Here is a 14,451-nt window from a genome sequence, read left to right as displayed (position 1 = left end):
CATTCTCACCACTCTCTGGGGAAAGAGGTTTCTCCTGAATTCCCCATTGGATTTATTAGTGACTGTCTGATATTGATGTCCCCCTAGTTCCGGTCTCCCCCCACAAGTGGAAACATCTTCTCTACGTCTACCCTATCAAAACCCTTTCACCATTTTAAAGACCTCAATCAGGTCACTCCTCAGCCTTCTCTTTTCTAGAGAAAAGATCCCCCCGGCCTGTTCAATATTTCCCGATCGGTCTAACCCCGTAGTTCTGGTATCATTCCAGTAAATCTTTTTTGCGCCTTCCCCAGTACCTCTATAATCCTTGTTTGTAATCTGGAGACTAGGAAGAACTGTGCACAGTCATCCAAGTGTGGTCTAATCAAGGCTTTGTATAATCATGCAGCACAGGAGGAGGCCTTTCAGCCCATCGTGTCTGTACCAGCTCTTTGAGAGAGCTATCCAATTAGTCCCACTCGCAACCCCCCATGCTCTTTCCCCCACAGCCCTGCGAACCTTTCCCCTTCAAGTATTTATCTAAATCCCTTTTGAAAGTTACTACTGAATCTGCTTCCACCGCCCTTTCAGGCAGCGCGTTCCAGATCATATGTAGTTCAATAGCTTTGGAATTCTGTGGCCTTCCCTGCAGGCTCTAGTGCCTCCCGGTTAGCTCATTATTTGCACTTGCCCTTACTCCGGTTTCCCTCGGGGGCCCCGATCAGACACCCCTGGACGTGGAGCAGCCTTTTCGGGAAGCACTGCTAGCGGAAAGCATAGACCTCGCAATCTCTCTGTCTCTCTTTTCGTTGTCACTGGCCCATGTTATTCACCGGATGGCAAATCATGGCCTGCGTCGCCGAGGGCCGACTTGGCGCCCCAATTACGAGCAGGTTTCAGCACTAACGGGGGACACGACGCAGCCTGACTTTGAGAAGGAGAGCGATCACTGGCAAAGGGAGAATGAGGGAAACGGGACGAGACGTTTACCTGTTCCTGGGCTGAAGGAGGCTCTGGAGGTACATGAAGCTCACCAACAGGCGCTTGATGTCTCTCGACCTGATGACAAGCACAGGAGTCAAAGGTCAGAGTGGCAACCGCAGTTGAGAAAAATCACACGGGATCACAGATTTTACAGAAGTTAAACTCTCCTTTTCGATAGCGCCTTTCGGGACGTCCTAAAGTGCTTTACAGCCAAGTAGATACCTTTATCAATGGAAGTGCAGTCACTGTTGTAATGCAGGAAAGGCTGCAGCCAATTTGCGCACAGCAAGATCCCACGAACAGCAACATGATAATGAGTAATTTTATTTTTTTTAAAAACAGTGACACTAGTTGAGGGATAAATATTGGTCCCAGGACACTGGCATGAACACCCCTTTCTCTTCCTCCAGTAGAGGCTATGGGAGCTTTCACAGCGGGCAAACGGGGACCCATCCGAAAGTCCGGCACCTCCGACAGCGCAATGCACCCTCGGTGCTCCGCTGGATGTCGCGCTCACGTCTCTGGAGTGGGATGCGACACCACTGAAGCTGCACACAGACCTCAACGCCCCTGGGTTCGGGCAAGGAGGGAATACTATCCTGCTAGAGTTCCCGCTCCTGATTGTTAGGCAAAGGAATCAAGGGTTATCGGGGGTAGATGGGAGTGTGGAATTCGAAACACACACAGATCAGCCATAATCTTGTTGAATGGCAGAGCAGGCTCGAGGGGCCGAATGGCCTACTTCTGCTCCTAATTCGTATTATTCCACCGTAACTTTGTCGGAGTGCGTGTCTCAGATATGGGCATGATCGGGCTTAGCCGCAGTGGTTTAATAATCTAATAAACGCCGTCTTAGCTCCAACAGGAGATATGGTCACTTGGGAGACATGATGGGTAGTCGCCAACTTGATGCTGTGACCCAGCAGAAGTTCACACCATTTTTAGGTCAACCAAGTGGATTAATTCAAAATTACTTAGGTTCAGAAGCCAGAGATGGATCAACGTGTCATTTTAGTGGTATAAATCTTGAGTACTGCTGAAAGTAGAGACATGTTGTGGAAGCTTTTCATCTTGCACTCATCAGGACAATCCGCAATAATAACCGATGTAAGGGAAAACAACAACTTATACTGCATGAGTACAGAGTGCTGATTGGTTGGCAAGTGAACTCTGACTGGTAGAGGCGCTGCCATGGCGTATCACCAGTTACGACGACTGACAGCTAACTTCGTTGCTTAAAATTTAAAGCAGGCAGCTTGACTATGATGGGTCAAGGCATTGCCCTGAGGAATGAACCAGCGAATGGCTGTCACTTATTTTGTTCAGATGAAACAGGCGCAATGTTTGTACATATTCTTTCTGTCCGCAACGAACAGGGCTCTGCGTATTAATATACATAGCTTCCAGGACACGCAAATGCGCCACACTACGAGCCCTACAATCTTAAATTGGTTGTCAGCGTAATTCTTAGCACACTGAGGGTTATTTAGCAAATGTAGTCCAATCATGGATTCACATCTAATGTTGGACACTGTGACAAAGGCTACCCTGATCAGTTCATTTCTCACTGTATATCGCCCAAACTTATGAATGGGCCTAAGGCCATCTTTTGCGACCCTGAAAAGTGCCAAGTCTAGCTAAAATTACCCAAAAATTTGAGCAACAGGTAAAGCTAACTGTTTCACGCAGCAACTATGCAGTAGCAACACATGTAGTGTTCATCACTAACAGGATGCTGCCATCAAGCCAAAAAGACCTTCTGCCTATCACACAAATGAGTAATGTGATGAATGAATTTCAATGCCAGTGTGATCTAGGTATATAGGCCATACATCCCAAAGACTGGCGGATCGTGTCAAACAACATGTCCCTTCTGCTCTTCACAACGGGCCGTACCCAACCAACTCGAGCTTGCAAAACTCAAAACACTGTCCAAAATTACAGGTGATTCCACGATTGGACTACATTTGCTAAATAATCCACAGGATGCTAAGAATTACGCTGACAACTAATTTAAGATTGTAGGGCTCATAGTGTGGCGCATTTGCGCGCGCACTGGAAGCTACACGTATTAATACACAGGGCTTTGCAGTCAGAAAGAACATATACAAACATTGCGCCTGTTTCAGCTGAACAAAATAAGTGACAGCCATTCGTTGGTTCATTCCCCAAGGCAATTCCTTGACCAGAGTCGTGTTGCCTGGTTTAAATTTTAGACAAAGCTTGTCAGTTAACGGTCAGCCACCGTAAACTGGTGCACTCGCCATGGCAATGCCTCTTCCAATCAGAGTTCACTTGCCAACCTTCTCATGTAGGGGAAAACAACTTATACTGCATCGGTTATTCTTGCAATTGTCCTGATGAGTGCAAGACAAAAAGCTTCGACAACATATCTCTATTTTCAGCAATAGATCAACTTGTTGGTAGTATTAATATTGACAGCAAGTACGTTACATGTCCGTATACTCACTTACAGGATATCCATCAGGCTGTTCAAACTAGCAACCAATCCAGGCTAGTTCCCAGTATGGAATACCAAACATTTACTGAAAGTTAGCCTATTTTTGCAACTAGATGGGCAACATCAGAAGACTTGCTCTGAACCCATCATTTCTGTGATGTAATCTACACCACCACCGGTAGCTGCCAACAGTGCACCCACATATACTCCATTGTCAATGGAATGCAAGCCTTATTTACATAGGAGAGAATGGTAACAGTTAAACATTGACCTGTGGGCTCCAAACTCGCTATAATTCTTACACAAATCCTTTACAGCTTCTTAAATTCCGCTAGCTCGCCGCATCCTGCTTATTTAGCATCCAAACCCTCATCTAAATTGCGTTAGCCTCTCGCATACAAACTATATGCTTACAGTAAAGAAGAAATTAATACTTGACTTCCGCAGTGTTAAGCTATTTTTCCTGTTGTCCCCTATCCGACAATCCTCAGCAGAGGAGGGAGTGAACGGTGGCAGGGGTTGAGGGGGGCTGGTTTGTACAAGGTCATTGAGTCATTACAGAAGGCGACCATTCAGCCCATCGAGTCCGGTGGGCCCTGAAGTGTCGGCCTGGATTCGGGGCTCTGGAGGGTGTATTGAACCCACGGCCTTCTGTCTCAGGGGCCAGACAGCTAACCCACTGGGGCTGAGAAATGGAAAGCAGCAGGTCAGCTACGACGTGGAGGGGGCACCGGTGTGACAAACCGAATGAGCTCCTCCTGTGCAGCAAGAGTCTGCGAGGAGGGATAAAGCTGGCGGGATGCTGCCTTGCTCCCTACCTTTGCTTGTTCACAGAGAGCTTCTTGGTGTCCGTTCTGCGGATTTGGTGGTAGGCCTTGGCAGCTTTGTCGAAGAGACGCTTCAGGTTCCCGTAGGCCCCTTCAAAGGGCATTTCAGAGTGGATGCTGGAGTGCGAGAAGGGATAAAAAGTCACGTAACATTACACCAGGAAGAAAGATCACAAACGGGCGCCTGCAAACCCACGAACGGCATAATCGCGATACAGACGCTCTGACTGCGCCCCTGCATTACAAACTTTGGCCTTCCACCCAGATTGTATTTTACAGATAAACATAGACAGCAGAAGTCAAGCGAGGACTGCGCACTGCGGCGATGAAATCTGAGTGCGACCTACCATCTGAGGTAGAAGTAAGTGGCCTCGACGTTGTAATGTTTACTTCCAGCCAGCGTCCCAAGCTGGTTAAAGGGCATGCCTGGAAAGAAAGCGCAGGACAAATCAGAACGGGCACTAAAATCACAGAAATAAGCAGTTGCGAGGGCAGCCATTTTGATCAGTGACGGCAGCCATTTTGATCAGCGATGGCAGCCATTTTGATCAGCTACCCGGATATCACCCACAAAATTTTGCTCCAGACAAAATATTTCTCCCTCTCTTTTCCTCTTACGTCTGGAGTCCTCCTGCTTCAAAGAGAAGATCCTGACAAGGTCAGGACCTCAAATGAACCCTAGACTCTTAAAGCCCAGAAAGAGGCCATTCCACCCATCGTGCCTGTGCTGGCTCTCTGACAGCGTTATCCAATTAGTCCCCACTCTCTGCCCTGCTCTTTCCCCACAGTCCTGCAAATTTCTCCTTTTCAAGTATTTATCCAATTCCCCTTTTGAAAGTTACTATTGAGTCTGCTTCCACCGCCCTTTAGGCGGTGCGTCTCCACTCCTCTGACACAACCCACTCGAGCAAGCCCTCTCTCTAGTCCGCCATCATTCCTCTCCTGCACCAACTTCCGGTCACTCTTCCTCATCTCTCCCTTCAGCTCGGCGTCCGGTATCCACGTGGGTGGATAAAAACATTAATAAGCACAACTGGGGGCAGAGGGGAGATGGCGTACTCACCCACTTGAGGTGCCACCGATAGCGACTGATAGTAAAACCTCTCGGCCAGCTGCTCTGTGTCCACTCCCGCCAGCTCATTCTGGTAACGCGCTGAAACACAGGAAAGGGGTGACGTTAGGGCAAAGTCAGCACCACCTCCATTAGGCATCCCCACACCCCACCCCTACTGCAATGGGTCAGGGCCTCAATTATACCACCCGGTGATGGGGGGGGGTCCCTCGACTATACCACCCGGTGATGGAGGAGGGGGGCCCTCGACTATACCACCCGGTGATGGAGGAGGGGGGCCCTCGACTATACCACCCGGTGATGGAGGAGGGGGGCCCTCGACTATACCACCCGGTGATGGAGGAGGGGGGGCCCTCGACTATACCACCCGGTGATGGAGGAGGGGGGCCCTCGACTATACCACCCGGTGATGGAGGAGGGGGGGCCCTCGACTATACCACCCGGTGATGGAGGAGGGGGGCCCTCGACTATACCACCGGTGATGGAGGAGGGGGGCCCTCGACTATACCACCCGGTGATGGAGGAGGGGGGCCCTCGACTATACCACCCGGTGATGGAGGAGGGGGTCCCTCGAGTATACCACCCGGTGATGGAGGAGGGGCTCCCTTGACTATACCACCTGGTGATGGAATGGTCCCTCGACTATACCACCCAGTGATGGAGGGGGATCCCTCGACTATACCACCCGGTGATGGAATGGTCCCTCGACTATACCACCTGGTGATGGGGGGGGGGGGGGGGGGGGTCCCTCGACTATACCACCTGGTGATGGAGGGGGGAGGGGGGGTTCCTCGACTATATCACCCGGTGATGGAGGGGGGAGGGGGGGTTTCCTCGACTATACCACCCGGTGATGCAAGGGGCCCTTAGTGATAACACATTGGGTTTGGGGAGGGGTGAATTTGGAACGTGTGACCTCACCCCATTGTCCTGTCTCAGCCCTAGGAAACCTGCTACTAACCCCAACCCCTGGCTTGTGAATCAGGTTGAAGGACTCCGCCCCTCTGTTGTTCCAAAAGAAGGAGGCCACAAATGCCGCCCTCCCCGGCAATGCTCCAGCCCCGGGGGAACAGCAGCAGGATCTCAGCTCCATATGAGGGAGGGTCCACTGTAGAGTGACTGGTCCCCAGTCTGATGTGGGGCCTCACCACCCCAATTTATACCCACCCTCCGCCACCAAGCTGGACCAACACCAGTTCACACGGTGACGGAAGCGAGTGCTGCAGGGGGCCTTCAGACAGAGGCGAGCAACCTGTTGCCTTTGGCTGCATGGACTGTTTGGGCACCACCAGCCGCCTCTCAGGTCGGTGCCCAGCCGAGGGGGTGACGTCGCGGAGGAACGAGCAGAGTGGAGCTTCAAGACGGATCAAGCGGCACTGCACCCAGCTGTGGAAAGACTCGCCAGTCTCCTGCCCCATCCCCGGGAGCGGAGCGGTCTCCAGTCAACACTTACCGAGGTCCCCCAGGTACATCAGACATCGGTGACAAGCCATTTGGGCCCATTCCATTTCCTTGCCTGAAGCAGTCACCAGCTTCTTGCGGCCTGTACCAGAGGAGAGAAAGATGAAAATTCAGAACGCGCTTCCAGACTTCAAAGAGGGTCGAAACCCGGGAACAACAGTGCGACAAGCTTTCCCAGGACGAACTCCAATTGCCACTCATTTTGCCTACTCACAGATTAAGGGGGAGGGCAAAACTCCTTGGGTGTGTGTGCAGGATGTTGCCACCAAATCCATCGACATAACATTCATCTCCTGTGCGAGAGGACGATGCCCGAAACCTCAGCAAATATCTCAACCCCACCCCCCTCCCAACGCTTGCAGACAACCTACTGACACATCCTTTGCAGTACTGCAAGAGCCCGTCCAGCTCTCCCAGAGGCGCCAGTTCTCACCGCGTTATGCCCTCAAGGTTAAGTGGCCCATTGCTTAACCCGTGATCAACCGAAAACGCCCTGGCATCCCTTGTTGCCAACCTCAGCACCAACCCGAGCAGCAAGCGAGCTCCCCCCTGCCACCCCATCAATAACCCTCCTGTCATCTGTCATTCTCTTGCAGAAACCCATTTACTCACTCCCCCCACCCCACCGGCTGGAATCACTGACCTATCAGTGGGTCGGTGACATGGGTCCTAGTCAATGGAGCTGTGTAGTTCAAGCTGGTAATGGGACTGAATGTACAGCAACAGATGCTGGTAGAAGCCAATGCCCGCGATCAGGTGGGTGCGGTAGGCACACTCCAGGGCACTCCGACTGTGGATATGCTGCAAGGTAGAACATAAAGAAATCAGAGTGGGACAGAGGAAATAAACACAACAGATGTGAACATAAGAGATGCCAAACTAGAACGTTACTTGTCGAAAAGTGGCACGATATACGTCCTATTAGATTCTAATTCAGACTATAATCTACGAAGCAAATTTCACAAGGCAGATGGGGGAATAGAGTCTCCTGGAGGTGTATGTACACGAGGTGGTGGCACAATTCGAGAAGGCTGTTAAAAAAGCATACCATAGCCGTGGCTAATTATGCTGAACATTTATAAATCAGCCGCAGTATTGCATTCAATTTTGAGCACCGTAATTTCAGATTGATAAGGGCCAATAAGTGTCAAGTTACATTCGCACCATACAAGTGCCGGGCAATGACCATCTCCAACAAGAGAGAATCTAACCATCTCCCCCTTGACATTCAATGGCATTATCATCGCTGAATCCCCCCACTATCAGCATCCTAGGGGTTACCATTGACCAGAAACTGAACTGGACCAACCACATACATACCATGGCTACAAGAGCAGGTCAGAGGCTGGGAATCCTGCGGTGAGTAACTCACCTCCTGACTCCCCAAAGTCTGTCCACCATCTACAAGGCAACAAGTCAGGAGTGTGATGGAATACTCTCCACTTGCCTGGATGGGTGCAGCTCCAACAACACTCAAGAAGCTCGACACCAGTGGGGCGATGAAATGGTTAGCACCGCAGCCTCACAGCTCCAGCAACCCGGGTTTAATTCTGGGTACTGCCTGTGTGGAGTTTGCAAGTTCTCCCTGTGACCGCGTGGGTTTCTGCCGGGTGCTCTGATTTCCTCCCACAGTCAAAGACTTGTAGGTTGATAGGTAAATTGGCCATTATAAATTGCCCTAGTGGTAGCAGAATGGTAGGGAATATGGGATTAATGTAGGATTAGTATAAATGGGTGGTTGATGGTCGGCACAGACTCGGTGGGCTGAAGGGCCTGTTTCAGTGCTGTATCTCTCTATGACTATGACCATCCAGGACAAAGCAGCCTGCTTGACTGGCACCCCATCCACCACCTTCATCATACACTCCCTCCACCACCGACGCACAGTGTCAGCAGTGTGTACCATCTACAAGATGCACTGCATTAACTCACCAAACCTCCTTCGATAGCACCTTCCAAACCTGCGGCCTCTACCACCGAGAAGGACAAGGGCAGCAGATACATGGGAACACCACCACCTGCAAGTTCCCCTCCGAGTCACACACCATCCTGACTTGGAACTATATCGCCGTTCCTTCACTGTCGCTGGGTCAAAATCCTGGAACTCCCTCCCTAACAGCACTGTGGGTGTACCTACCCCACACGGACTGCAGCGGTTCAAGCAGGCAGCTCACCACCACCTTCTCAAGGGCAATCAGGGATGGGCAACAAACACTGGCCTTGCCAGTGACACCCACATCCCAAGAAACAAACTTTTTTTTTAAAAAGGTCAAGACCTTAGTGAGAGTGCGGAGGGAGATTTGCTCAAGTGTTGACAGGGATGAGGGACTTCAGTTAATGTGGAGAAGCTGGGATTGTTCTCCTCAGAGCAGAGAAGGTTAAGGGGAGATTTAGTAGAGGCGTTCAAAATCATGAAGGGTTTTGATAGATTAAACATAGAGAAACTGTTTCCACTGGCAGAAGGATCGGTAACCAGAGGGATACAGATTTAAGATAATTAGTAAAAGAACCAGAGGGGGATATGACAAATTATTTTTTTTTAAAACACAGTGAGTTGTTGTGATCTGGAACACGCTCCAGAAAGGGCGGTGGAAGCAGATTCAATAGTAACTTTCAAAAGGGAACTGGATAAACACTCAAAGGGGAGAAATTTTCAGGGCTAAGGGGAAAGAGCAGAGGTGGTGGTCGTGGGACTAATTGGATAACTCTTTCAGAGAGCCAGCACAGGCACGATGGGCCGAGTGCCTGCTGCCTTGTAAATCCTCGTGACTCCACCAGGAGGATGCTTTGGTCCCAAGCTCACTCCCAAGATGGTACCTGCGGTGCTGGGAGAAACCCGAGTCATTCTTTTAGGGGAGCACCAGGGGTCACAATTTTAATTTGTACAAGGTCCGATCAAGGTCAGATGTCAGGAGGAAGCTCTTTGACTAGTGAAGAGTGGACCCCTGGAACAGCCTGTCGACTCGTGCGGAGGACCCCGACTTATTGAATTCCTTCAGGCGACAGTGGGGCCTGTCGGTGGTGGAGATCCGCTTGGACAAGAGTTAGGTACTGCAGGGAATTCAGGGTCAGAGGCGTCTCTTGGATGGGTTTCCACCGCTTCAGGGTGTGGGAGAGCAAGTTGCCAGAAATTTTCATCAAAAATTGGGCAAAAACCTGGATTTCCCCCTCTCGTGGTTTGGGGAAGAATGGGGGGGGGGGGGGGGGGTGGATATATTGTGAGGTACAACAGTGGGGCAGGCTTAACGGACCATAGAGTCTTTCTCCCCTTCGCCGATGTCCGTATCTCAGCTTGCAACCTGACCCCAGCAAACCCGCAGCAACCCAGGGTTGACCAGCCAGGCGCATTGATAGAACTGGGGAGGGTAGGTCTCTCACCCAGCAGCTGGCGTTCATTCCACAGGACTCCAGGGAACCTCTGGTTTAAGGAGGTTTGGGAGCAGTAACCCTGCCGCACCCAGAGAGGCCGTGCCGTCATCACGCGTCTGTCCCAAAAGGTCACGGGCTGACCCAGCCGCGAGACCTGGCCGATTACCTTTTTGTTGGTTTTGACAAACTGGATAACCTCGTAGTAAACCTTCCTCCAGAGCAGCTCCTCCGCCTTCCGCCCGTAGTCGACCGGGTGCAAAAACATGAGCTTCACGCAGAGCTCCCTCAGCCTGCCGATGGAAACGCACAGCTGTGTTAGGCAAAGGGGTTCGGAGCCACGGCGGGTAAACAGAGTCACGATCTACCTGACTGGAGTAGAACAGCTTCGAGGGGCCGAACAGCCTCACGTTCCGATGATTCATAGGCACCGGAGAGATTCTAACCCTCCCTTTCCCTCACATGCCCAACAAAACCCAGTTTCCTCACTTCCCCACCCCTTCCCCAGCCAGATTTCAACACCATCCTCGGCTCCCGTTCCAAATCCCGTCCCCCCCGCCTCGAATGTCAGCTTTCACAACCCCCACTTTCCCACCTTCTCTCCTACATCCTAATCTGCTGATATTCTGTTACGCGTTCGGGAACACAAGCAGCTGATTTGCTGCCGGATATCAGCCTTCCTCAGTAAAAGCCCCCTCGGTTCGCGCAGAGCCCGAGCCTCATAACCTACTTGTTCCGCAGGCTGATGTTCTCCGGTTTGAACACCTCCTGGTATGCCATCTTGCTGCCGACAATCACGTCGAGCCGATGAACTGCTTCCACCACGGCCCTGCACAGACAAAACAGCAACTCAGAGCGGCGTCATTTGTATTTACCTACCGCAGAGTTCACCGCCTCGGTGCCTCCCAAAGCACTTTACAGCCGAAGCGTTATTTATTTTGAATGCAGGAAAGGCGGCAGCCAATTTGCGCACAGGATGTTTCCCCCAGAGTGGCCGTGAGATCTTTTACATCCACCTGAGAGGGCGGACGGGGCCTCGGTTTCATGTCTCACCCTGAAAGACAACCTCTGACAGTGCAGCACTCCCTCAGTACTGGCACTGGGAGCGTCGGCCTGGATTATGGGCTCGAGTCTCTGGAGTGGGGACTCGATCTTCTGACTCGGCGGAGAGAGGGAGCGTGCTCCCCCACTGGCACAAAAGGCTAGAAGTGCCAACTTAGAGCAGAGTAATAGCAAGCTGCAGTCACCGGGCCTCAGACAGACACGGTTGCGAGCAGATGCCGTGCACTCCCCCACCACAGGAAGGGTGCCGTCTGCCTGGGTTAACCTCAAACAGCTGCTGGCATTGCAGCCACACCAGCACTAGGCCTGGAGCCCGAACAGTCGGCCCTGCACTCGGGCAAGTACGGTCAAAAGTCCGATATGGTCCTGGACCACACAACGAAACACACCCGTGCCCAGAAAAAAAAAGCCAAGGGGGGAGGGGCAGGCCTAAGCTCTGGCCCGTGCCGGCACGATGGGGGGGGATACAAGTGGCCTCCCCCAAGCCCCGAGGGAGGAAGAAGAAAATCACCAGGGTTCCCGCGTCTCCTGATCGCCATCAGGAACGGCCGAAAAGCAGGTCGGCAAAAGCATCAACTGGCTGCTCTGCGATGCTCCCTGCAGCCGAATAGCCAGCCGACTCTCACACGCTGAAAGGTGCCGGGGGCCGCAAAACTGCATCCTGTCGCAAATCGGTGGTTCTGACAATAAAGAAATGATTGTACAGGGAGCAAAAATCTAGGGACATTCCACTGTTTATAAAGCAGCTCCTGGGGACATTTCCCCTCTTGTAAGGAGATCCCCGCTGACATGAAACCCCCGTCGAAAACTCCCAAGACCTTTCCTGCAAAACTGACCGATTAAAAACCCAGCTTGCCTGACACATCACAGAGGCACAAGGAATTTAGCTATTCTGCAAACCCCTCCCCCCTGACAAGAGGCCCCCTTGGGAGACGAGAAGTGGCCAATTCCCAGGCCATGTCATCTCTTTCAAGACTGACTAGGGGAAGCTAGTTATGCAGTGGATTCAGGAAGAGGAACCTGCCGGGAGCCCGAAACAAGAACAGAAAGGGATATACAGCGTGCCTGCCAGAATCCGCAACAGCGAAAAAGAGTGTACACTTCAGCCAGACCCCGCTGTCACCCTCCCCCCCCCCACCCCCAACCCACCAATCATGCACCGGAAACATTCAATCCGCCTTTGCACAGTTGCCGACAGGACTGGGCATGGCCGTGAAGCCCCCTCCAGGCGAATAGCTGGTCTAGTCTATCCTCGCGTCACCTTATCTTTGGGAATGAGCTCCTCTGTGGGAGACTGCTATGTCACGGATAAATACAGAAGAACATAAACAGGAACAGGAGGCGGCCATTCTGCCCTCTCGAGCATGCTGCACCATTCAGCACGATCACGGCTGATCTTCGACCTCACCTCAACTTTCCCGCCCGATCCCCACATCCCTCGATTTCCTTAGCATCCAAAAGTCTATCCATCTCACTCTTGAATATATTCAACGACTGAGCATCCACAGCTCTATGGGGAAGACACCTCCAAAGATTCACAACCCTCCAAGTGAAGAAACTTCTCCTCATCTCAGTCGGAAATGGCCGAGCCCTGATCCTGAGACTGTGACCCTCGAGTTTGAGACTCTCCCAGTCGCGGGGGGGGGGGGGGGGGGGGGGGTGCGGAGATACAGCCTCTCAGCATCTACCCTGTCAAACCCTCTCAGAATTTTATACGTTTCAACGAGATCACCTCTCATTCATCTACACTCCATTCTACTCAATCTCTCCTCATTGGAATCAATGTAAGATAAAGGACAGGTCAAGCCAGTTTTTGCAGAGATACAGGGTCAGAATTTTCGGTTGCTCTGAATCAGAGCCTAAGGGGGAATCCTAACAGGAGAGCTAAAAATCGACACACACCCTCCACCTCCGGGGAAGTGCTGCTTGATTAAATCAAGATGTTAATCTTCTTCAACCCTCCCAGAAAAGACAGAGAGCTTTGAATTGATACAGGAAGACAGAGTGCATCAGGAGCAGTGCTCCCAAATGCCATAGTTACATGTTCTGAACAACCTAAGACTGACATGCAGTTTACTGCCAAAATGGCACAGAAAAGTCAGATTGTTTTTCCTTTGTACAAAGCAGGGGCAACAGGTGATTGAGAACGAATGGCTTCGTCCTCCCAGCCACAACCGAGACGCATATTTTACATCCATATCAAATTCACGTCAAACAAAAGCACAGCTGCCCACCGACGGTAAGCACCGCGGCTCAGTGGGTAGCTCACTCACCTCCGAGGTCGGAGGTCGTGGGATCGAGGCTGCCTCCAGAGATCGGAGCTCAGAAATCCAGTGTAATCCGCACTGTCGGAGGGTCAGTACTGAGGGGGCGCCGCACTGTCGGAGGGTCAGTACCGAGGGGGCGCCGCACTGTCGGACGGTCAGTACCGAGGGGGCGCCGCACTGTCAGAGGGTCAGTACCGAGGGGGCGTCGCACTGTCAGAGGGTCAGTACCGAGGGAGCGCCGCACTGTCAGAGGGGAGGACCGAGGGAGCGCCGCACTGTCAGAGGGGAGGACCGAGGGAGCGCCGCACTGTCAGAGGGGAGGACCGAGGGAGCGCCGCACTGTCAGAGGGGAGGACCGAGGGAGCGCCGCACTGTCAGAGGGGAGGACCGAGGGAGCGCCGCACTGTCAGAGGGGAGGACCGAGGGAGCGCCGCACTGTCAGAGGGGAGGACCGAGGGAGCGCCGCACTGTCAGAGGGGAGGACCGAGGGAGCGCCGCACTGTCAGAGGGGAGGACCGAGGGAGCGCCGCACTGTCAGAGGGGAGGACCGAGGGAGCGCCGCACTGTCAGTGGGGAGGACCGAGGGAGCGCCGCACTGTCAGAGGGGAGGACCGAGGGAGCGCCGCACTGTCAGAGGGGAGGACCGAGGGAGCGCCGCACTGTCAGAGGGGAGGACCGAGGGAGCGCCGCACTGTCAGAGGGGAGGACCGAGGGAGCGCCGCACTGTCAGAGGGGAGGACCGAGGGAGCGCCGCACTGTCAGAGGGGAGGACCGAGGGAGCGCCGCACTGTCAGAGGGGAGGACCGAGGGAGCGCCGCACTGTCAGAGGGGAGGACCGAGGGAGCGCCGCACTGTCAGAGGGGAGGACCGAGGGAGCGCCGCACTGTCAGAGGGGAGGACCGAGGGAGCGCCGCACTGTCAGAGGGGAGGACCGAGGGAGCGCCGCACTGTCAGAGGGGAGGACCGAGGGAG

At 52.8% G+C, this 14,451-nt stretch overlaps 1 protein-coding gene across 1 annotated transcript in view; it reads right to left on the bottom strand.

Moving 5' to 3' along the window:
• smg5 (SMG5 nonsense mediated mRNA decay factor) overlaps window positions 1-14,451 on the bottom strand; it is a 40,401-nt gene that overhangs the window by 20,579 nt on the left and 5,371 nt on the right. The window contains 9 exon segments of the mRNA XM_068022658.1: window positions 970-1,038; window positions 4,243-4,368; window positions 4,599-4,677; window positions 5,315-5,404; window positions 6,777-6,866; window positions 7,428-7,455; window positions 7,457-7,585; window positions 10,320-10,443; window positions 10,881-10,979. Coding sequence (XP_067878759.1) covers window positions 970-1,038; window positions 4,243-4,368; window positions 4,599-4,677; window positions 5,315-5,404; window positions 6,777-6,866; window positions 7,428-7,455; window positions 7,457-7,585; window positions 10,320-10,443; window positions 10,881-10,979 — 834 coding nt within the window.

This window comes from Heterodontus francisci, chromosome 46 (assembly GCF_036365525.1).
Source record: "Heterodontus francisci isolate sHetFra1 chromosome 46, sHetFra1.hap1, whole genome shotgun sequence".
Lineage (NCBI taxonomy): Eukaryota > Metazoa > Chordata > Chondrichthyes > Heterodontiformes > Heterodontidae > Heterodontus > Heterodontus francisci.
The sequence above is the reverse complement of the archived record's forward strand: the minus strand, read 5'-3'. Positions and strand labels throughout refer to the sequence as shown.